This window comes from Aedes albopictus, chromosome 2, assembly GCF_035046485.1.
Source record: "Aedes albopictus strain Foshan chromosome 2, AalbF5, whole genome shotgun sequence".
NCBI lineage: Eukaryota > Metazoa > Arthropoda > Insecta > Diptera > Culicidae > Aedes > Aedes albopictus.
In genome coordinates this window covers 381,606,433-381,627,960 of record NC_085137.1, presented here as the reverse complement: position 1 = coordinate 381,627,960, position 21,528 = coordinate 381,606,433, and the positions used below count along the sequence as shown (strand labels likewise).

Below are 21,528 nucleotides of genomic sequence, written 5' to 3'. Positions count from 1 at the left end.
ATCCGGCACATCTGTCCCCTGCTTAGCGTTAAAAAATTGCGGTCCCGGAAGTGTATTAGTAAGCCAATTCTCGAAACGACAACTTTTTGGAACACCATTTGTGCAGAATTAATCTGCTAGTCTCAAAGCTAATACGACCTATCGCTCGAAATTTCTTACTTTTTTCCGTTTTCTTTGAGTGTTGCCGAAGTGAACAATGATTTTACACACTGAGCAAAAATTCCCATTTTTTTGTTTAGTTTTAACTCTAAACTATTGATAAACAGATGTCCACATTCTTTAATGAACAGTCCTTATGTTGTTTATGTTGCAAGAAATGGAGAAAACAACAACACTGTTGCCCAAAGTTTTGCTCAAACAGCTTCAAATTAGGAAATGAATCATAATACTCACGCTTTTTGCACCATTTCATTGCAGAAACGGATAATTGACCTTCTCACCATACAAACATTCAGCTCATCACTACAAATCTAGTACTTCACCGATCTGTCCTATTGCAAAAAAAGTTTCCTAAGAATTGTTAGGACAAAATTTAAAGAAATTAGTGAAGGATTAGAAAAATAATTGCTGATTCAAGTTTTTGTTTTATCAGAGATGAAATGTCGCAAAACTGGAGATAAAAATATAATCGTAGAACAGATTGAAGCCGCTAAAAAGAAAAGACAGCATGGACATTTTTTTGCTTAAATGTCTGAATTTACTCGTATCCAATGAGAGTACTTCTAAAAAGGAGTTTCATACAGTTTTGATCATTGCATACACTTTGCTCGGGCTGCAAAATGGTGAAAGACAACTTTTACAGCCAACTGAATGCTGTCGTGAACAAGATTCCGAAAGGTATTGTAAAGATCTTCATGGGCTTTTTCAATGTGAAGGTTGATTCTGACAACTAGGACAATGAGCACGTCATGGGACATCATACTCTCGGAGATATGAGCGAGAATGAAAAGCTTTTTTAAGAGGTTTGTAGCAACAATGACATGGTGATGGGGAGTTTGCTCTTTCTCCATCGAACAGTGCACAAAGTGCCATGACATGGATTTCCCGTGATGGCGTCTCTGAAAATCAAATCAACTTCTTCTGCATCATCCGAAAATGGAGACGCGGAACAAACGTAGCATTGTGTCCGATCATCATCTTTTGATCGCTCTAAGGGGATTTAGGTTGCCAAAAAAAGAAAATTGACTTTGTTCCATTTGAGATTTAGCTTCGGTAGTTGAAAGTAGACCACTTGGACCAGTAAACCCTAGAATATTAGTTTGCTAATCCCTATACTTATCGAGATATTTTTAGCAGAATGAGACCATTGCCAATTTTTGATAAAACGAATGAAGTCTTCAACTTTACATATCTTTGGCTTAAATGAAAAACGTAATACTTTTAAAGTAGTTTCTAAAAGCTTGCTTATAAACCTTTCGAATGACATATCAGACGTAGAAATGTTGATTGTAAAACTATTAAATGATACCACGAGGGCCCATATAGCCGAGGCGGTAAACGCACGGGTATTCAGAATGACCATGCTGAGGGTGACGGGTTCGATTCCCGGTCGGTCCAGGAACTTTTCGTAAAGGAAATTTCCTTGACTTCCTTGGGCATTAAGTATCTTCGTGCCTGCCACACGATATACGCATGCAAAATGGTCATTGGCAGAGGAAGCTCTCAGTTAATAACTGTGGAAGTGCTCATAGAACACTAAGCTGAGATGCAGGCTTTGTCCCAATGAGGACGTTACGCCAAGAAGAGAGAGATACCACATTAAAAAAAAATCAAATTTTCTCCATACACACCGTTCCACACAAAAAAAGTTTCGCAAAGTTTCGCTTCGGGACTACTTCTATGTCTTTGTTTAGGATCCCTGGGAGACATTGAAAACAAATTTGGCTGCTACTAGCTGCAATTCTGCAATTTCAATCAAGTTATTGGCGAGGATTGAGATATTGCTATATTAAATCACCTTATTGGCCATTAAATACCTCTGAGGAATCATTTGGCCGTCTTGGCTGCTTTTCTCGGTAGATCAATCATAGTGCAGTCTAAATCTGGCCTTGGATCTCTTAGCGAAACTTGTTTTTACAAATTGTAATACAGTTTGTAAATAGGAACAGAAACCCTTAAACGCCTAAAAGTATGCAATGCCCTTATAATTTCATGCTGTTTGAAACTGTCGTGTTAAAACAACCTGTTCAACATGTTTTTCATATTTTTCAGGCATAAACCTTACGAATAGGAGCAAGACGTTATGAAATTGATGCAAAAATATTTTTGGCCACCTGTTTGTATGGAGCCGCCCCATAGTGGATCGGTGAGGTATGGCTGCGCATTGTTAGGATACATCGACAGGAGGTGAAAATCAGTTGCCGGTTTAACACACGCCGACTGGAAGACGCTGCGGTAAAAAGGTCCTTCGTTGAACAGTTGAAGAGCCCCATTGCGGAAGTTCCCATATGCACGCAAAAAAAACCGTTTCGATATACGTGCACTCCCAGTCACGGCAACGGGAACAAACGGGAACTATGCATAGCAACGATAACAACAATAAGAAATGTACACCGTGAACTAGATGTCACGTTCTTTAGAACGCCCATATTGACGGCTGGAACTAGTTCCAGTTCACGGTGTATATTTGCTTGTTCGCATATTTGCGTTTGTTTGTTCACGTTTATCAGAACGGTTTTCTGAGCGTGTGTGGAAGCGTAGAAGATCAATGGAACGCCATTCAGAACGCCTTCATCGTCACCGGCGAGAATAATTTGGGTGAGCTACGCACCCAGAGAAGCGGTGAATCAAATATCACACCTGAAGGAAGGTAAAGGGACGAAGGAACGCCAAGGCCGCAATAGAGCGAGCGAAAACACGAGGAGCCAAAGCCGTAGCCCGTCTGCGCTATTCGGATCTGGAGAAAGAAGTGAAACGCTTCTGTAGACGGGACAAAAGAGCGTAGGCAGACTCCCTAGCTGAAAAAGTCGAGATAACCGTAAATATTGGCAACACTCGTCTCCTTTACGATACCTAACGTAGCATTAGTGGGACTAAGATGAATTCTGACGATGAATGCTAAGACGATGCCCGTAAAACACACATCTAAACAGTTATTAATCGACCCGACTGCCTAGTTGAAACGCTGGTTCGAGCACTTTGAAAACATTTTGCAAGTAAATATTGGCAACCAACTCATCATGGTCCGCCAGTCCAGTGTCAACACCGAAGCTCTATCGTTGCAGAAGATAAAAAACAGTCAACAAAAAAAATATCGGCCTCATTAAAGCTCAGTACGAGGCTATTCGTGCAGTGTACAGCACAGCGGTGTTTTGTCGAATTCCAGCCGTGCTACATACAACTGTCCCATCTAGATAGAAAGTTCTATTTTATAATCCCATGATCATAAAATATTGTAGGTACTGACCTACAACAGATTGCGAACCCCTGCCCTTCGATCGTGAAAATTCAGCTGCTTGGCATCGTTTGGTGGCGGCGCGGCGCCCGAAGCAGCCGGCCGGCGGCAGCAGCATTGGCGCGGCGGAAGAAGATGCGAAAAGACACACCATAGCGAAGCAGTGCACCGCAAACCAAGACTCGTACCGCGCGCGCCGGCCAGGGTACACTGACTTCTCGGCTACTCGTTTTGGATTTCCCGTTTTTTGCAACCTTTCTGCGTCTTCTTCGGCCTTCCTAACACGCTGCTGGATGGCTGGCTGGTCGTGTGCACAGCTCATACACTCAAGCGTTTACTCGCTCACTCGCTGTAGCCGCGGTGGTGCACATATACCTAGAGGTATGTATAAGTACGACAACGATGCACCACATGCTTTTGGCCGTGGCCGTCCCCGTCATGCATCTTCAGGGCGGGTGGAACCCCTTCAACTGTGTGAGACTGTTCTATATCACCCACACCCTAAAATGAAACAACACAGGCTTGTGTACAATGTACACAGGCTTGTGTACAATGTACACAGATTTGTGTACTACTAGATCAGCCTCCACCCCTGTGTCAAATGTACACAGTCACTTTTCTGGCTCTAGCGCTGGTATGGGAGCAAAGTTCATAACTAATTTTCTCTGAACGATGACATGCATTATCAGGAATCGATCAGTGCAAAAATAATTGTAAATTTTGTTTTCATGCCAGCGCTGGAGCCGGAAAAGTATCTGTGTACATTTGACACAGCGGTGAGGCTGATCTAGTAGTACACAAATCTGTGTAACTTCTGTAACCGTGCAAGACAAGAAAACTTCTCAACACTCTCCCTCACTCCAAGCTGTTTCCCCCATCCCTTGTTTATTCCTGGTTGTTTGCCCTAATTCATGTGTTTTAGCACGTTTTAACAATCCTACTTTCAGCGGGGGATTCCTCGTTCCCGGTGGGTTTTTGCATTTGGTCCGATTTCCGCTTGTGCCAGATTATTGCTGTATTGCCGCTCAATAACGGGCACACAGAGGAAGAACCGACACCGGAAGTACCCCTCGCATGACTATCTCGACGTCCCAACAACAACCGGAGAAGGTACACAACAAATATACTCACCATCATCTTGTAGTGTGCTCGGTTAGCGTCCAACAGTACTACCATAACCCACTGCCGTATTGGTACGTCTGGTGGTCCGTCTGCGTGTTGTTGAACAACCGGAAGACTGTGTTTTCAATGCACTTGGCGAACTGGTCGGCAAACAAAAACACGCGTGTCTGGTTCGTGGTTCTGCCTGGAAACCGTGTGAATTGTCTAACCCAGGGAATCCAGAAATCACAGCCAAATACGACCCGAATTTCGATCCGGTTCGCTTCAGTGAGTTTATTCACTTCTCTGGCAGAGGCCAAAAACAACAAACCAAAATCGCGTTCCACACGAACGAACCGCCGTCTCGAGCGCTCCTATGGGACCGCCTATTGGGTGTATGTAGAGCGCAATAGCCGACGAACAACCGATCACACAAGGTTTAGCCGGTTCACGAATCTACCGAAACACACCGTTCGCAACAGCAGTTGGCCAGAAAGGTCCACTCGCCCACACCGGAAGTCGCGACTTTTCGGAGGAAAGAAACCTGCAAATTTCGTGACAATCGCAAAATGCTTCTTGGGGTCGGTTATACACACAAGCACAATTCGGTGGAAGTTTTCACTTTGACTTTTCCGATATTGATTATTTTCCATACGGCTCACCCATACCGGGACACGTGGGGGATTCGCAAACACATACGGAGGCGAACACGCTCCGGAGCGGCAAAGAGAACTCACGCTCTAGCTGAGACAAGAGATGGATAGAAGTTACCAGATGGAAGTGATTTATTAACGATTCCAGTGGGAAAATCGTCCAAAGATGCAATAAAACATGCTTAATCATGAGATATAATTTTAAAATTCAAAGGATACAAAAGATTACCAAAAACTCCTGTCAAATCATTCCTAAGAGAGCCACTCCCTAAGAACTCACGACTCGCGAAAGTACGGAGAATGCAAAGAATCTCTATACATACTCGTACGAGAGCAAATTTGCTTTTAAAGCAATGCACGCTTGTACCATACCATATAATTGTGAAAAGTACTATTCCAAATGGGTATCGAATAATCAGATGAAATAGTTCAATAAAATTTAAGTGATTGTCATACCATCTTGATTTCATTATTGTTAAGATCAGATAAGAATTGATCCAAACAAGACTGTGTTTCTCACAAAATTATCCACTGCTGAGAGGTTCAGTTTTGGCGTATGAACTCTCTTTCTCACTCCCAAAAACGTCTCTCCCAATTTTACTCAAACACGCACACTAGTCGAGAATATGATATCGCTCCTCAGAATCTTTCACTCGACTCATCTTCCCACCCACTTCGCTTCCTATATGTATTTTGTGGTGCCGTAGACACCGTAGATCGTAGACGGACGACGACGAGCCATGTGTGTACCACCTAGTATGTTTTCATGCATGCCATTTCCCGTTCATTTCCCCCTGCGAACGGATCGAATCGAAATCGACTGAACCCAAAGTATACGACGTCTTCTTGTCACACCTAGAGTATGGAACCAATTCGCCTTGACGGAGGCTCTCTGAGAGAATTGCGCTGTGCGTGAAAACAAATTTTTTTAACATGGGAAAGGATAGGAGCTGCATTTTCAAATGCTTCTAATTCTTTATAGAAATTTTTTTAAGCAAAACGTTCTTAATGTTATCGAATGAGATTTTGATACGCTATATTATAGACATAACATTGTGATTTAAAAACTTTTTGTCTAAAACCAGTTATAGTGTAGCTAATTGAAAGTATATTGCAAAACATTAACTCTTTCTTCAATCTGAAGTCCCTAAAATATTTTAGAAGCATTTGAAAATGCAGCTCCTATCCTTTCCCATGTTAAAAAAAATTGTTTTCACGCACAGCGCAATTCTCTCAAAGAGTTCCGTCAAGGCGAATATTTGGCATGTAGGATGGTGTAGATAACTCTTCAACTTTTTCAGCACCATACCAATTCATCTTCAGGGTTCTATCAGATATAAATACAAATCATCTAGACTAGCATTTATAAAGGATAAATCGCATTTAATTTCCATTATATGAATTCAACACAATTTTTTTTTCATTCATATTTTTATTGAAAATTTAACCAATAATTCAAGTTAATCATGCTTGTTTAATTTTATTGGCTTCTGAAGGGATACTGGAAAAATTGCTGTATAAGTTTGCGAGAAATACGTTAAAAATGATAGCTTGAAACATTTGTTTATTTTTTTTATCAGTATTAACGACATTTTTAGCCCTAGGCTAGTTCATCTCGGAAAACATTTGCTGTTAGAAAAACTTGTTTTCCTTGAAACTGCCCATCTTGTGATACATGACGAAGTTTTAGACAATTATGTTTTCAAAAAAATAATAGTTATTTAAAAAATTGGGCATTTTCAAAAATTGACTATAAATTTATGAAAACTTTTTTGGCGTGTAGGAATTGATTTTATTTTTTTTTACATGAAAATTCAAAAAATTCTCTAAAAGTCGTCCATTAGTACGGGACAAATCTCAAATCCTCGCTCCAGTCGACTTTTTTGATTCCATTTAGGTCCCATATGAACTGTGCAAAATTTCAGCGCAATCAGTGAAACTATAATTTAGCGCAAGCGGTTCAAAGATTTCATAGGATTTACTATGGGAAAAGTTACACTTTCAGATAAAAAATCCCGGAGGTCTCCCCTTGTCTTCTTAATTCAAATCGATCAACGTTTCTTGCAGAAAAATCATTTATGAAAGTTTCCTTCGAAGATCGCAAAACAATTGGATGCTTGTGGAAAAAGTTATTGATTTATTACCGGTAGGTGATCCAACGAACGGCTTTTTGTTTTGTTTTATTAGCAGCACTGTAGCTGCTACCTTGGCGGTTGCTTTTTCTGGGGGTGGTGATGCCTCCCACCACCCCATGCAACAACGGCAGCAGCTCAACCAGCCGCACCCAAACTGTGAGCAGTAATTTTAGAAGCATAAGAAGATTGAAGATTGAAAAACTGTATAAGGTGTTGTTAAGATTACATTATATTTGTTCCATAAATCGTTGATCCATCCTACTATACATTTACACCGCAGGAATCTGAAATAGCGTGATTTGAAGAGATCGCTTTGGTCACGATTTTGTTCTCTTTCATATATGAAGACTTTGACCATTTCTTCACTTATAATCTTACCCAACGTTTACATGCTATCAAAAAAGCCACAATTTGATTTATCGCTTTGACATTTATTTTGTTCACTTTTATAATTCCGCTATTTGATGTGCAGCTTGCATGGGTTCTGTTAAATTTTACGTTTGACCACTTCCGGCGGGACACCTGGAACCGATTCCGGTTGTCTCAAATATGGTCTTAGACTATGTTTTTGTCAACTGTTCATCGGGTTACCTGAAAAGCCGAAAATTAATGTGATCTGAAGCCATTTTCTTGCTAATTGTTCGGCAAATTTTTGAAAAAAGCCACGATTTTATGTATCGCATGCATGATTTTGGTTCACTTATATTAAACCACTTCCGATGGAACACCCGCAACAGATTCCGAAACATTACAAGTTCTAGATGTGGCGTGAGACTATTTTCTTGATGACCTTTCATCAGATTATCAAAAACGCCGCTATGTTTTAGTTCCCTTCTATATTTTATCACTTCCGACGCGTTACTCGTCTTGTCACCAATTCTGGAACACTACCGGTTCTCCCAAATATGGTCTGAGATTATTTGTTGATTAACCGTTTATCTTGTTACTGAATAAGTCATTGATATGGCGCATGTATTGGTACTCTTTAGCATTTGACCATTTCTGGCAGGACACCCGTAATCGGTTCCGTAACACACTGATATGGCTTGCGTCTATTTTCTTGCAACTGTTCATCATGTTACCTAATAAGCCGTGATTTTAGGTATCGCATGCATGGGTTTGGTGTCACTTCCGGCCCGGAACCGGTTGCGGAGTACTACCGATAGTCTCTTAAATAGTCTGAGCCTATTAGCTTGCTTAAGTTTATTAGGTTATCAAAAAAGCCATGGGTTTGGTTAAATTTTTTATTTAGCCGCTTTCGGAGGGAAACCCGGAACTAGTTTCGGCACTACTGACAGTCCATAATGTGGTCTTAGCCTACTTCCTCAATAACCGGTCAACAAGTTGTCGAAAAAGCCGTGATTTGATGTGCCGCATGCAGAAGTTTTGTCAACTTTTAAATACGGTCACTTCCGGCCAGTGATGGAAAACAGTGAGGAATGCAGCTAAGCAGACACAAACGCAAAGCTATCTTACTCGTGAACAACAGAAGCCAGAATATATTCGCACTTCCTTCACTCGCGAGCTAACGTAGCTGGTTGCACTCGTGATTGATTCGCGAAGCAGCTCTGAACATTTTTCAATTTTGGGAAAAAACGAATTTACGCGGCCGACAGATTTACTTTTCAGGAACAATAAAGCACAAAACACTACTATTCGATGGATAATTACTTGTTTCGCTATTAAAAACGCACTAAAATGCAATTCCCGCATCTCCACTTGTTCTTCGCGAAAAAAAATTCATGAGTGTTTTTGTTTTTGTTTAGCTTCATACTCGTGAAGCAAGCGGGTGCGAAAAAACTCACACACGGCTTACTCTCGGCACCGTGAGTAAATCGTTTGTTGGTTTTACACTCGCGAGTTGATTCACGATGAGAGTGTTTCCATCTCTGCTTCCGGCGGAACACCCGGAACCGGCTCTGAAACACTACCGGTTCAGATATGGTCTGAGACTGTTTTCTTGCTAACTGCTCATCAGGTTATCGAAAATGCCGCAGGTTGATGTGTCGCATGCATGAGTTTGGATCACTTTTATATTTGACCATTTCCATCGGAACATCCGGAACCGGTTCCGATACACTACCGGTTCAGATATGGTCTGAGTCTTTTTTTATGCCAACCTTTCATTGGGTTATCAAAAAAGTCACGCTTTGATATATCGCATGCATGGATTTGGTTCACTTTTATATTTGGCCACTTCCGGCGGGACATCCGGTTCAGATAAAGTCTGAGACTGTTTTCTTGCTAACTGTCCATCAGGTTATCCAAAATGCCGCAGTTTGATGTGTCGCATGTATGTGTTTGTTACACTTTTATGTATGGCCCCTTCCAAGGGTACTGGTCCGGAACACGTAAATGGCCATAACTCCGGAACGGCTGGACCGATCCGAACCATTTTCAATAGAAAACAATGGGACCAGATTCCGCGTCGAATGAACCGTCGGTCATTAAAATCGGCCCTCCGGGCCTTCTATCAAAAAGTCGTTTTTGGAGTGAACATATAGCCTTTCCAGTACACTTAGTGTACGAGAAATGCAAAAAGATAAAGCTTTCAAACTGTTTTGACCAAATTTGGAGCATTTTCCCATAGTTTTCATAGAGTGACGCTTGGTGTGATTTTAAGGAGATTTAAAGAGTGTTCCAATGGGGTTTCATTTCGGGTGGTTTCAGGGATTTCATTGATACTTGGAAGTGGTTTCTGGGGGTTACAGGATGCTCTCAAAGAGGTTTCAGGGATATTTCAGTCAAGTTTCAATGTATTTCAAGGTATTGCAAAACATTTTAGGGGATTTCATGTCGTTTTTAGTTTGAGGCTGCAGGGATATTTTAGTGGGAATTCAAGCCATACCAATTCGTTTCACGACGTTTCATTGGGTTTTGGTGGGCTCTCAAAGAGTTCCAGAAGAGTTTCAAAGCTTTTCATGTGGCTTCAGGGTGTTTCGGAACGCGCCAGAAACCTCATGAAAAACCTCGATACACACCGTAATCCTCGGGACCGGACCTGGTGCCACGTTTAAAGCACGTAACTATCACGCCGAGGAACTGGGATCGAGTCCCACTTTCAACAAACTTACAAAATGTGAGTTTTTTCTTCGGAACTAAACCCAAGCTAAACATATCGTTAATGAAGACAAAAAACTGAATCCCCCAAAACTCTCTAGAATTCTCCTGAAATCCCATTGAGTTCCGTAGAGCGCCCCTGAAATCCCTCAAAACATCCGTACACCCTGAAACCCCTAGGACTGCCCTTGAAACCCCCTGAAATCCCCTGGAACGTTGCAAGAACCCTCTTGAATGCTTTTGAAACCCTCTGAAACCGTTTAACGCCCCTGAAAATCGTTAATATTTCCTGGAACGCCCTTTCAATCTCCTGAAACCTCAGAGACTTTCAAGAATGGCTCTTGAAATACCCTGATACCCTTCAAACACTCCCGGAAGACTCATAATGCTTCCTGAAACTCCCTGAAACCACCTGAATGCCTTAGAATGCTCCTGAAACTCTCTGCAATCCTCTGGAACGCTTGGGAACGTTCCTGAAGCGGATTGAAATCTACTAAAACTCTCATACAAACCCGCTGAGGCCATCCGCCAATCTTCCGGAATGCACATGAAACCCCTTGAAATCCCCTGCAATTATCTTTAAACCTCTTGAAACCCCCTTGGAACGCCCATTTAACTTCTGAATCCCCATGGTATGCTCATGAAACCTCCAGCCAGGCCCTTTAAAATTTTAAAGGGCCGGAAAAAAGCAGATACTCATGGCTCCATTTTCAACAGAAACATTGCTTTCAAATATCATTTTTTCAATAGTTGGAAAATATTATACAAATAGTGCGTATTGTTTTTTTTTTTACTTTTAAAAAATTTTTTTCGTTTTTTTTTATTTATTTATTGTTACACCCGATGAGAGGTCTCGGACATAAAAGAATAATAATAGGGGGATTCCCTTAACAGCGTAAACTAATTAAAATGATTAAACGTCGCGATCACCAAGACAATCTTTGATTATTTCATTCGCAAAATCATGAAACATTTCAAATAAGCAGAAAATCATGACTTACGCAGCAATTCAATCTGTTTAATGAGTACCCCAAATATTTTTATTAGCCTTATTGGCGACACCAGCTCATGCGGTGTTACGGGTATCCATCTGGATAACAGGGCATATTTGTGTTCTGTGTTGTGCTGTGTCCATTTGTGATGTTTCTCATTTGTGCATTTGTAAGGTTCTGTTTATCGTGATGTGTTGATCCCTTATAATAACTTATTTTCTTTTACTTTTGTAATAGCCAATTTCATGCTCATCAATTGAAACCCAGTCAACACACGATCGCATATGATGTTATATAGGATGCAAAAGCGGAGGCGATATACGCACACTTTACACGCGGGGAGGGGGGGGGGTGGGGGTGGGCATGTACGTCGTATATGGTCTCCACTTTAGCATCCTATTCAACTTCATATAAAACTTTGTGTTTGCTGGGAAATTCCATAGATCCGCCAATTTTCAAATAACGTTTCATTAGGCAGTGGAAAGTCAACCCATAATTTTTGAAATGCTTCAGGAATTTGGAAGCTAGGTAAATTAGAACCTTATGATCTTCCGCAGTCTGCAGGCCTCTACACTACACTCAGAATATTCTTTCGTTAAACCTCAACGAATATGCTTCGTAAAACCAGTTTTCGTAAATTGGAAGCAATTTGCGTAAAATGTACGGTCCATTCGTACCACCATGCTGAAACAGTACAAATGGAGTTGTATCATGTACGAAATCACGAATCCGACAGACGCTAAACTTGCTCATTCGTAGATTTTAGCTCCCGCTTTGTAGAATGAAACAAAATAAACAAATGTCAAACATTTTTTACTAACCATGCGTAAAAAGAAAATTTCGCTTCGTAGAATGCAACAAAGCTTTGCAGTCATCACTGACGATTGATTGGATCGCAGAGAAAACAAAGCAACATGTTTTTTGTGATGCCGAAGTAAACGAAGCAGTTGCAACCTTCTACGAAGTGATCTTTCGCATCATAAACAGGCACACACCGCTTCGGAGACGCCGACACCATCGCTCAAATAATCAACCATGGTGGAATGCTGAGGTCCGACACCGACGAAACGTACTTCGTAAAGCACGCCGTCGCTACCTGCGCCGCCGAACCCCCGACAATAAAATCCTTCTTCGCAGACTTGAGGCGGAGTACGACGATTGCGTTTCTTCCACATTCCGTGAGTACATTCTCCGAATCGAAGACGAGGTTAAGGCGAATCCCTCTTCGTTTTGGCATTATTTCAAAACTAGAAAAGATGCACAGGCTATACCGTCCGAAATGTCACTTGGTGACAAAACATCTCATAGTGTCGAGGATTCCGCTGAACTTTTTGCTGATTTCTTCAAATCAGTATATAGTCCGGGCTCCCCCGCAGATTCTGTCGAAGTTTTGAATTCCCTGCCGTCGTACAACATTAATTTCCCGCGCCCTACATTTACCGTAGCAGACGTAACCTTGGCACTTAAAGATGTAGATCCTTCCAAAGGTCCTGGATCGGATAAGCTTCCCCCCGTTTTTATCAACCGCTGTGCAGACGTCCTTGCTCAACCTGTTTGCCGATTGTTTAATCTGTCGCTGTCGGAAGCCGTGTTTCCAGATTTGTGGAAGGAGTCCGCCGTTACGCCAATTCACAAAGCAGGCAATATCCACAATGTTGAAAACTACCGGCCAATTTCGATTCTTTGCTGCCTTGCTAAGACACTAGAACTATTGGTTCATGAAAAACTTTACCTCGCGGCCATGCCCATAATCTCGCAATACCAGCATGGTTTCGTGAAACACCGCTCCACTACAACCAACCTGATGGCGTACACTAGTTTACTTAACTCTAGCTTGGAAAAGCGCTTGCAAGTAGATAGTGTGTATGTGGACTTTTCCAAAGCGTTCCATAAAGTCCCGCATGACCTAACTCTAAGGAAGCTCGATAGATTAGGATTTCCTGATTGGCTTATAACCTGGTTACGTTCCTACCTACGTGATAGATCTGCATATGTTAAACTGAAATCCGTAGCGTCATCTCGTTTTCCGACACCTTCAGGCGTCCCCCAAGGAAGCCATCTAGGACCACTGATATTCGTGTTATTCGTTAATGATCTGAGCTACCGAATAAACTCACACCACCTCATGTACGCCGACGATCTTAAGATATACCGGATCATTAGCTCACTGGTAGATTGTGCAGCTTTGCAACAAGATGTCAACGCTGTGGCTGCTTGGTGTGCTTCAAACGGAATGGAACTGAACGCGATCAAGTGTAAGCTAATTAGTTTCAGCAAGTCGCAAACGCTGTTGACTTTTGATTACAGAGCAAATGGGATAGCGCTGGAACGAGTGAACTCCATCAAGGATCTTGGAGTAATTATGGACAGCAAGTTAAGCTTTAACAACCACGTGACCTCGACAACCGCCAAGGCTTTTGCTGTGCTTGGGTTCATCCGACGGAATGCGTCTGAGTTCCGTGATGCGTACGCCTTAAAAAGTATTTACTGTTCACTCGTCCGAAGTATTCTCGAGTATGCGGTTCAAATCTGGGCTCCGTATACGGAAACTCAAATCGGACGTATAGAAAGGGTCCAACGGTGCTTCGTTCGCTATGCTCTACGGAGACTGCCGTGGTCTGACCCACTGCAGCTGCCACCGTACAACGACCGATGTCAACTTATAAGACTGGAGCCATTGCGCAAGCGCCGCTTGTATCTACAAAGAATGTTTGCGTACGAAGTGCTTAGCAACAGGATTGACTGCCCAGAGCTTCTTCAGCAAGCGCGTTTCTTTGTACCTGCACGCCGAACACGCCAGCGAACTTCATTCATGATTGCTCGGCATCATACAGTTTACGGCCAAAACAATCCGTTAGAGCGATGTTTCAATGCACTTAATGATGTTGATTGTTTTGACTTTAACATAAGTAGAACTCGTTTTAAGAACATTATTAGGAATAGTATATAATTAAGCATTAATTCAGTCTGTGCAGCCCAGCTGAAGACGGTGAAATAAATAAATAAATAATGAGCATATGACGGTGCGTGTGCGAGAAGAGGAAAGGAAACATGCTCTCGGTTGAAAAGTAAAAGTTATTTATAAACAGAACCAAAGTGGAAAGCGTTCTGGTTGTTTTCGGATGGCTTCAACAAGCGTCCACAGATGGGTGGCTAGCACTGGTAGGTATAAATCAGAAGATACGTGATTCGAAGCCTGTGATATCTAAGTGGATGAACGTGTGGTATTTTTTAAAGCATGTTTTATGTTATTCCGACAAAAAAAGAGACAGAAAAACTTGTCGGAGCGATTTTATACGAAACGAACTCATGCATATTACGAAGCTTTTCGTTGCAGAAAACAACGAATGGCATTTGTAAACATGACGACCGATTTCGTACAATGAAACAAAATTTATTTTCAGTGTAGAAACTCGTCCCTTTTGCAAGTTTAAATCAAGATGACAGACGGTTCAATTCAAGGTAATATTCTGCAAGTACGAATTAAGTAAAATTCAAAATGATATGACTTGTAATGTGAAATGTTTTTGTGTTGTTCGTCTTTACCAAAAAAGCTTTCGTTTGACGTTTTATTATTATTTTTACATTTTATTAAAGACACTTTACCAAATAAGTTGGCATTCGTGTCCAATTTGACGTTTCATAATTTGGCCAAAAGTATGTCGTTTAAAAAAATCTTAATAAGACAAATTAAGATTACAGTTTGACTAGTTCAAATTATAACTTCTTATAATTTTAAACAATGCAAAAGTGAAAGGACATAGTGCCAGTTCTTAACTATGATGTGGCTCCGATATCTAGTTTTGTTGGCCAACAAAGTGTACTTTGTAACAGAAAGCTCTTCAAAATTATTTTAAGAATTGTGCAGTTTTCGTGTTATCAGCGGTACAAAAACAACAACCATGGAAAATATTTGAAATTCTGTAAAAAAAATTGGTGCAAAGTTAAAAGTTTATCTTAGTTTTAGATTAGCTAAATTAGGTCAAGAAATATCAATCTGTTTGAGAGACATGCGCCTCCTTACTCTATGGAGATGCTCGGTTGTTCATTTTTGCTCTCTAATACGAATTTTGAATAATGGAACGGCGACCTTCGATGTTTCTTAAAATTTCGATCGAAATCATGACAGGGGTAAATTTCTGACGTAACAGCTTCGTAAGATGATGATGAACCTGGGCGAATAAGTTGAATACCTGCTAGTAATAGAAAATCGGGTTAAGTACTGTTTCTTTCAATTCCACTAAGAGTGTTTAGTGGAATTGGAAGGAACAGTACTTAACCAGCTTTTTGTGGCAAAGCTCTATTTTAATATAAAAAAAAATCATTCCTCCTTTTTAATCTCTTGTAACAATTCCACTTTGATATGACAACTTCGAAATCCTGCGTCACAACTAAATGAAGTTAACTATCATCGTGCATTGAGAACGAAATGCGACCCAGTCAACCAGTCAGCAGCAAGATGAGACGACGACGACGACGACAACCGTGTGGGCTTAACGAAGTAACAATGATCCGATTATCGCCGCATCCCGTTTCCCATAACTGGAACCCAACCAACAACGCCGGACACTCCACCAATTAATGACCTAGGCATCTACCTACCATCATTGAACAACCAGCCAGCGCAGAGGCAAAAGAAAACGCGAGATGAAATTAAACTCATTATTTTGTCGAGTTGAGCCGAGCCGAGTCTCTGCTGCCTCCCTCGAGACTCCGCTATCGGTTGACCAGCGTTGTGCTTTACACAAACGAGGTGGATTGTAGGGAGAAATAGGGTTCTGTATGTAAAGCATGAAGACTACCACAGCAAGTGACCGCACGTTCGCTTTCCGCCACACCTCCATATGTCTTAGGCTGGTGTATGGTGATGAGCTCGGTTGGATTTACAGATACCGTTGTGAGGCGGTATTCTGAATGCGTATCGTTCTAGCAGTAGAACATGACTATCGAATAAATTGTAACAAGTGTTTTAACAATTATTTGGATTTCAATTTGTTTAGTATGTTGAAGTAAAATGCTCATTCAGAAAATAACCAGCTCAAACTTCCCCCAGTCCACAGTGGTAGTGTACGCGCGGATAATGTGATTAACGTGTGACCAGACTGCTTCCCGAACAGCAGCAGCTTTGAGCTATTGTGGTGACCTTGAAGGTATTTTTCCGCGCCCCGCAAAGAGCCCTCTCGCGCAGAGATGGAAATACTCTCATCGTGAATCAACTCGCGAGTGTAAAAGCAACAAACGGTTTACTCACGGTGCCGAGAGTAAGCCGTGTGTGAGTTTATTCGCACCCGATTGCTTCACGAGTATGAAGCAAAACAAAAACAAAAACATTCATGAACTTTTATTCGCGAAGAACAAGTGGAGATGCGGGAATTGCATTTTAGTACGATTTTAATAGCAAAGCAAGTAATTCACCATCAGATAGAAGTGTTTTGTGCTTTATTGTGCCTGAAAATTTAATCTGTCGGCCGTGTAAGTTCGTTTTTTCATAAAATTGAAAAATGTTCAGAGCTGCTTCGCGAATCAATCACGAGTGCGACCAGCTTCGTTAGCTCGCGAGTGAAGGAAGTGCGAATATATTCTGGCTTCTGTTGTTCACGAGTAGGATAGCTTTGCGTTTGTGTTTACTCAGCTGCATTCCTCACTGTTTTCCATCACTGCTCTCGCGTATTCCAACCGGCCTCACTACTGACTGTTAGATGAAATTGGAGCGATGACGATCCACTTGTGAAGAGGGTTTGGTTTGAGTGAGAAAGGTTAGAGTTGAAAATCGTGCCCGTTGGGATTGCGGCTGCTTGCGGGAATTTATTGGACGTGTAAGGTTGGCTGGAAAGTCGAAACTGTTTGCCTGTCCATTTTAAAAGTTTTTTTTTAATACGTACTGAAGTTTTAAATGTTTGAAAAAGATGACATTGTAGAAGATCAAAATGATCTATTGCTCCTTCCATTTTTTTGACTCTTCGTTCTCACTGGAGCTTGACCTGCACCCCTTCAATTAAGTGTTTTCTGAGCACTTCCATACTTATTAATTGAAGACCTCTAATTTCCTTAAACTCGTGTCAACGACCAAAGTTTTAAAAGCACATTTGAGCACTGATTTCGAAACCGTGCTCAATATCGAGCTTTATAACTTTTTAAAATACATAAGGAATTTACTCAAATTCCAAAAGCTTGCGCTTTGTTCAACCAATTTCAAATCTTTTTTTTTCATAAATTAAAAGCTAAATATAATACCACTCGGTCATCTGAATGCAGGTTTGGCGTCAGATTGATGAAATACAAGATATTGGCAAGTTTTAGGGACGATCTCCATAAATTTTAGCAAGATTTCCAAAAATATATGAAGGAATGTATTTATTTTCAATAAGAAATAAACAATTTAAAAATTCTTTCTCAACCTTTATCTGGCATATCATATGTAGGCGAGTTGCAGTAAAAAATACAGCTCAATCGGAGCATTGACTACGAAGAATGAGATGTCTGAAGCGAATGACTTTGCTTAAAAATAGAACAGAAATCGATTTAAAATCTATCAACCTTGTATGGAAAGTCAAAAAAAATGTCCGCTCTACTGTATTTTTTTTTCCTTCGCGTTTTCGAACTCAGGGTATGATTCTACACCAAAAACGATCATCAGCTTACCGAGTTCAAAAATGATGTAAACTAGTGTTATCAACTCCCGAGTAGGTGGAAAAATCTGATGAATAGCTCAGTTATGATTGATTGAATTACTGAAGAGCAAAAACTGATATTGGTTTGATTGATATAAGAGGTAAAAGAACAGAAATAATAGCAAAATCTAATATGGTGAACTACTCAATAATAGCTCGTTAAGATATTACAAGATCAAAACAATAGCAGACAAGATTTGTCACTTTTATCTAGAAAAAAAAAATAAAAAAAATGGCAGCATCCAGCATCGAACCTACGACCTTAGGATTCACAGGCGGCGATGCTTACCACTCAACTGTGGCTCGCTGTTGTTAATGACATGGGAATAAGAGCATGCGGTTCTTCGTATCCACAGCTCAGAAAGGGGCACATGACATTTCACTAACATTGAGCCATCTCTATGGGTGTATGTGTTCCATTTCGTGCAGAAGAGCTAAACTTGTTCTTATGTAGAAATTTTCAGCTATTTCGACAAGAACAACAACTGATATCATATCACTTTGAGCTATTCGTGAGATATTCACTAGATTTTTGAATAACTCATCAAAATCACATCGAGCTATGACAGCAAAAAGTGTTCGATTTGAGATATGATTTAGATATTCTCGTCTACCCGGGCTAAGATCAGAAAATTTCCAGAATTAAAGAAAAGTCCAGAAAATTTTTCCGAGCATCTCCGGGTTGGCGATTCAAAACCATAATTAATAGACTAACTTGAGACTCTATAGCTCTAAGGTAATCCGGCATTGCAGGGCAATATAACGATAGGAAGAAAATGATAACATGTTACCATCCCGACTAGAAAAATCTATCAAGTTTATAATACATTGTGTTATGATGTTATAAAAAATTTCTATAACTTATTATGTTATAAACTAGGTGCAGGATGATGTTAAAACAACTAAAATTGTAAAAAAAAGTACACCGGTCTAATCAAAATAATAACCTATTTTGTTATGATCTGATCAATATTATAACAAAATATGATATAAGTTTTAGCTTCAAGAAAACTAGTTCCTATCATATTTTGACACAATTGGGCAAAATGATTTTCTGTATGTCAAGTAATTGAAACTAAATTATTTCACAATCCCAAGTAACAATAATATCGCTGATTGGTTTTGTTTGATTTTTATTAATGTTTTGTTACAGCAATAATTAAAACTCACAGTTTTATGACTGCTTTTATGAAAACCATTAATAAAATGTTTTATAGTATACTTGAAGATATCCATAAAGACAGATTTTAAGAGTAAACAAAACTTTCCGATATGTAAACCTTCTGGCAATCATTATTACCGCAATAAAACTGTTAAAACTCTCAACAGATGGCGATCCGTTCGATTAGTAACGACATCTGTTGGTGGAAAAGCAGAAACTACGACACTGCTAGGTTTATTGCGGTCATCATAAAAGTAAACTTGCTTTCATTTTATTTTCGCTGATTATGGTCGTCGCCATATTGAAAAATTAGCTTACGTGAATGAAAAATAGTTAATTTTGCTTAAATTAGCAATGAATTGGTAGTTTGCAACCATTTTCATTACATGTTCACATTAATAAACTCTCTCTGCTGAGTTTTCTTGTGATTCGGGATAGTTTTACTAAATTCACAAATAGATTTATTTCATTCCAAGATGATAATATTCACTATTTTCGAAGCGCATTAATTTTATGATTCTGCAACCCCAATATTCACGGTGAATTCGAATGCGCATAAGCCTACCAGCACAATAACTACTAAAATACTACTTTGAAATAATCGCTTTCTACTTACGAATTATGTATCCTCCTAAACTTTACGTGCCATCGAAGAAACTTCTCTGCATCTTGAGCTATCATAGTTTTTGTTGAAAAAAAAACAACAACAATCGAGAATGGGAAATATTTCAACTAGGTTTTAAAACGGGTTTATTGCTACTCTTAATGCGGTTTGCAAAACCCCTCCGAGAGTGGTCCACTTAGCCGGAAGATAATCTTAAAGAGGTTATCAAGAGGTTTTGATGTATGATTCTGTTTTATTGCAAGTTTTATAAAATAGGTCATGAAGATCTCTTGTAGAGCCGAACAAAACTTAAAATGTTACTTGGGAATGAGTTATAAAACAACATTTATAACATAATATGATATAATTGAGATATAATATTTTTAAACCCCAAAGATATTAAAAAAAAATATATCACAATGAGTTATAAATATCAGGGTTTGTTATAATAATGTTATATTTTTGTTATAATCTTCTAGTCGGGATGTTACTAACTTCAATGAAAGCCGTTGAGTCATTCGTGTTCTCACGAGTAAACATAAGGAGTATGGATATGTGTAAGGATTTTTTTTTTATCTGTATTAACGAAATTTTTAGCCCTAGGCTAGTTCATCTCGGGACCCACACAGTATGTCGGGAGTGGGATTCGATCCCAGGTCCTCGGCGTGATAGTCAAGTGTTCATCACACCAGATCCGCTCCCCGGGTAAGGAGCATTTTTTTTGTAAACAGAATAGAAGAGATTCTTAGAATCATCATGAAACCAAAATAAAAGGTAACAGGTTTATAACGGTTCTTAAAACCTCTTCAAGATTATTTGCCCATCAAAATATTATTTGGGATACTGTTACTTATTTTCAAAACTGTGACATTTCAACAGACACCACAATCAAGAGGATAACCACAAGAATAACTTGTGAAAACTTAGAGAACAGGGGCATGAACTTTAGGAGAAATCCAAGAAGAACTTTGGTACCAATTTCGGGATGAACCCGATGATGAATCCTGAAAAAAAACTTCTAAGCAATATCGATCAAAAACGATCAAAACGATCAAATCTGGCTATACATGTCAATGGTTGCTACTCCGTGATTGATCTGAGCTGGTTCCAATTGCACTGAGATCCAAATGAATAAGGGCTGGGACCTAGGCTGGGACACTCCACTTATTCTCAAAGTGCAATTTAAGCAGCTCATACATTTAGGATCAATAACGGCGCCGGCCACGTCCTTATAGTCAGTTGGGAAGGGAAAGGAATGTTAGAGTGTGCTGGATGTTGCTACTAAAGACCGCGATCACCTCTGCATCCCCACAATCAGCACGGACTGGGGTATTTGTTAGATGGAAAGGATGGGAGATCAGGGAGTCACCGTTGGGTCGGTGATGCGATCCATGGATTGGGGATTATTTATAGTGTTCGTAAAGTGATACATTGTGTGGTGAATAAGGTGAATAAGGTCAAGCGGCACAGCACGCTTTGGTTGCATAACTTGTAGGCGTTATATACACTGTGCTGTGAGTGGAAGATGGAAGGGAGGGAAACGACTTTTTTCCAAGTCGTTTCTGGTTCTAGCGATGGCTATGAACATATGAATATACATGAGTTGTATATGTAGAGAAGAGAGAGAGAGAGAGAGAGAGAGAGAGAGAGAAAGTGGACAGAAAGATACAAAGTAGGATGAAAGGGACGGGCCAGGGATTGAACCCATGACTTTCTGCATATGAATCAGAAGCGGTAGCCACTAGACCACCAAGCC

General features: G+C 40.2%; 1 protein-coding gene across 5 annotated transcripts in view; it reads right to left on the bottom strand.

The window, feature by feature from the left end:
• Positions 1–5,149, bottom strand: part of LOC109403214 (protein alan shepard) — a 789,956-nt gene extending 784,807 nt beyond the window's left edge. The window contains exon 1 of one of the 5 annotated variants that reach the window (XM_062853105.1): positions 4,526–5,149. In XM_062853105.1, coding sequence (XP_062709089.1) covers positions 4,526–4,570 — 45 coding nt within the window. In that variant the 5' untranslated portion in view covers positions 4,571–5,149. The remainder of the gene's footprint in view (positions 1–4,525) is intronic. The other 4 variants (XM_062853104.1, XM_062853103.1, XM_062853102.1 and 1 more) reach the window with 4 other exon arrangements.
• Positions 5,150–21,528: the final 16,379 nt, after the last annotated feature.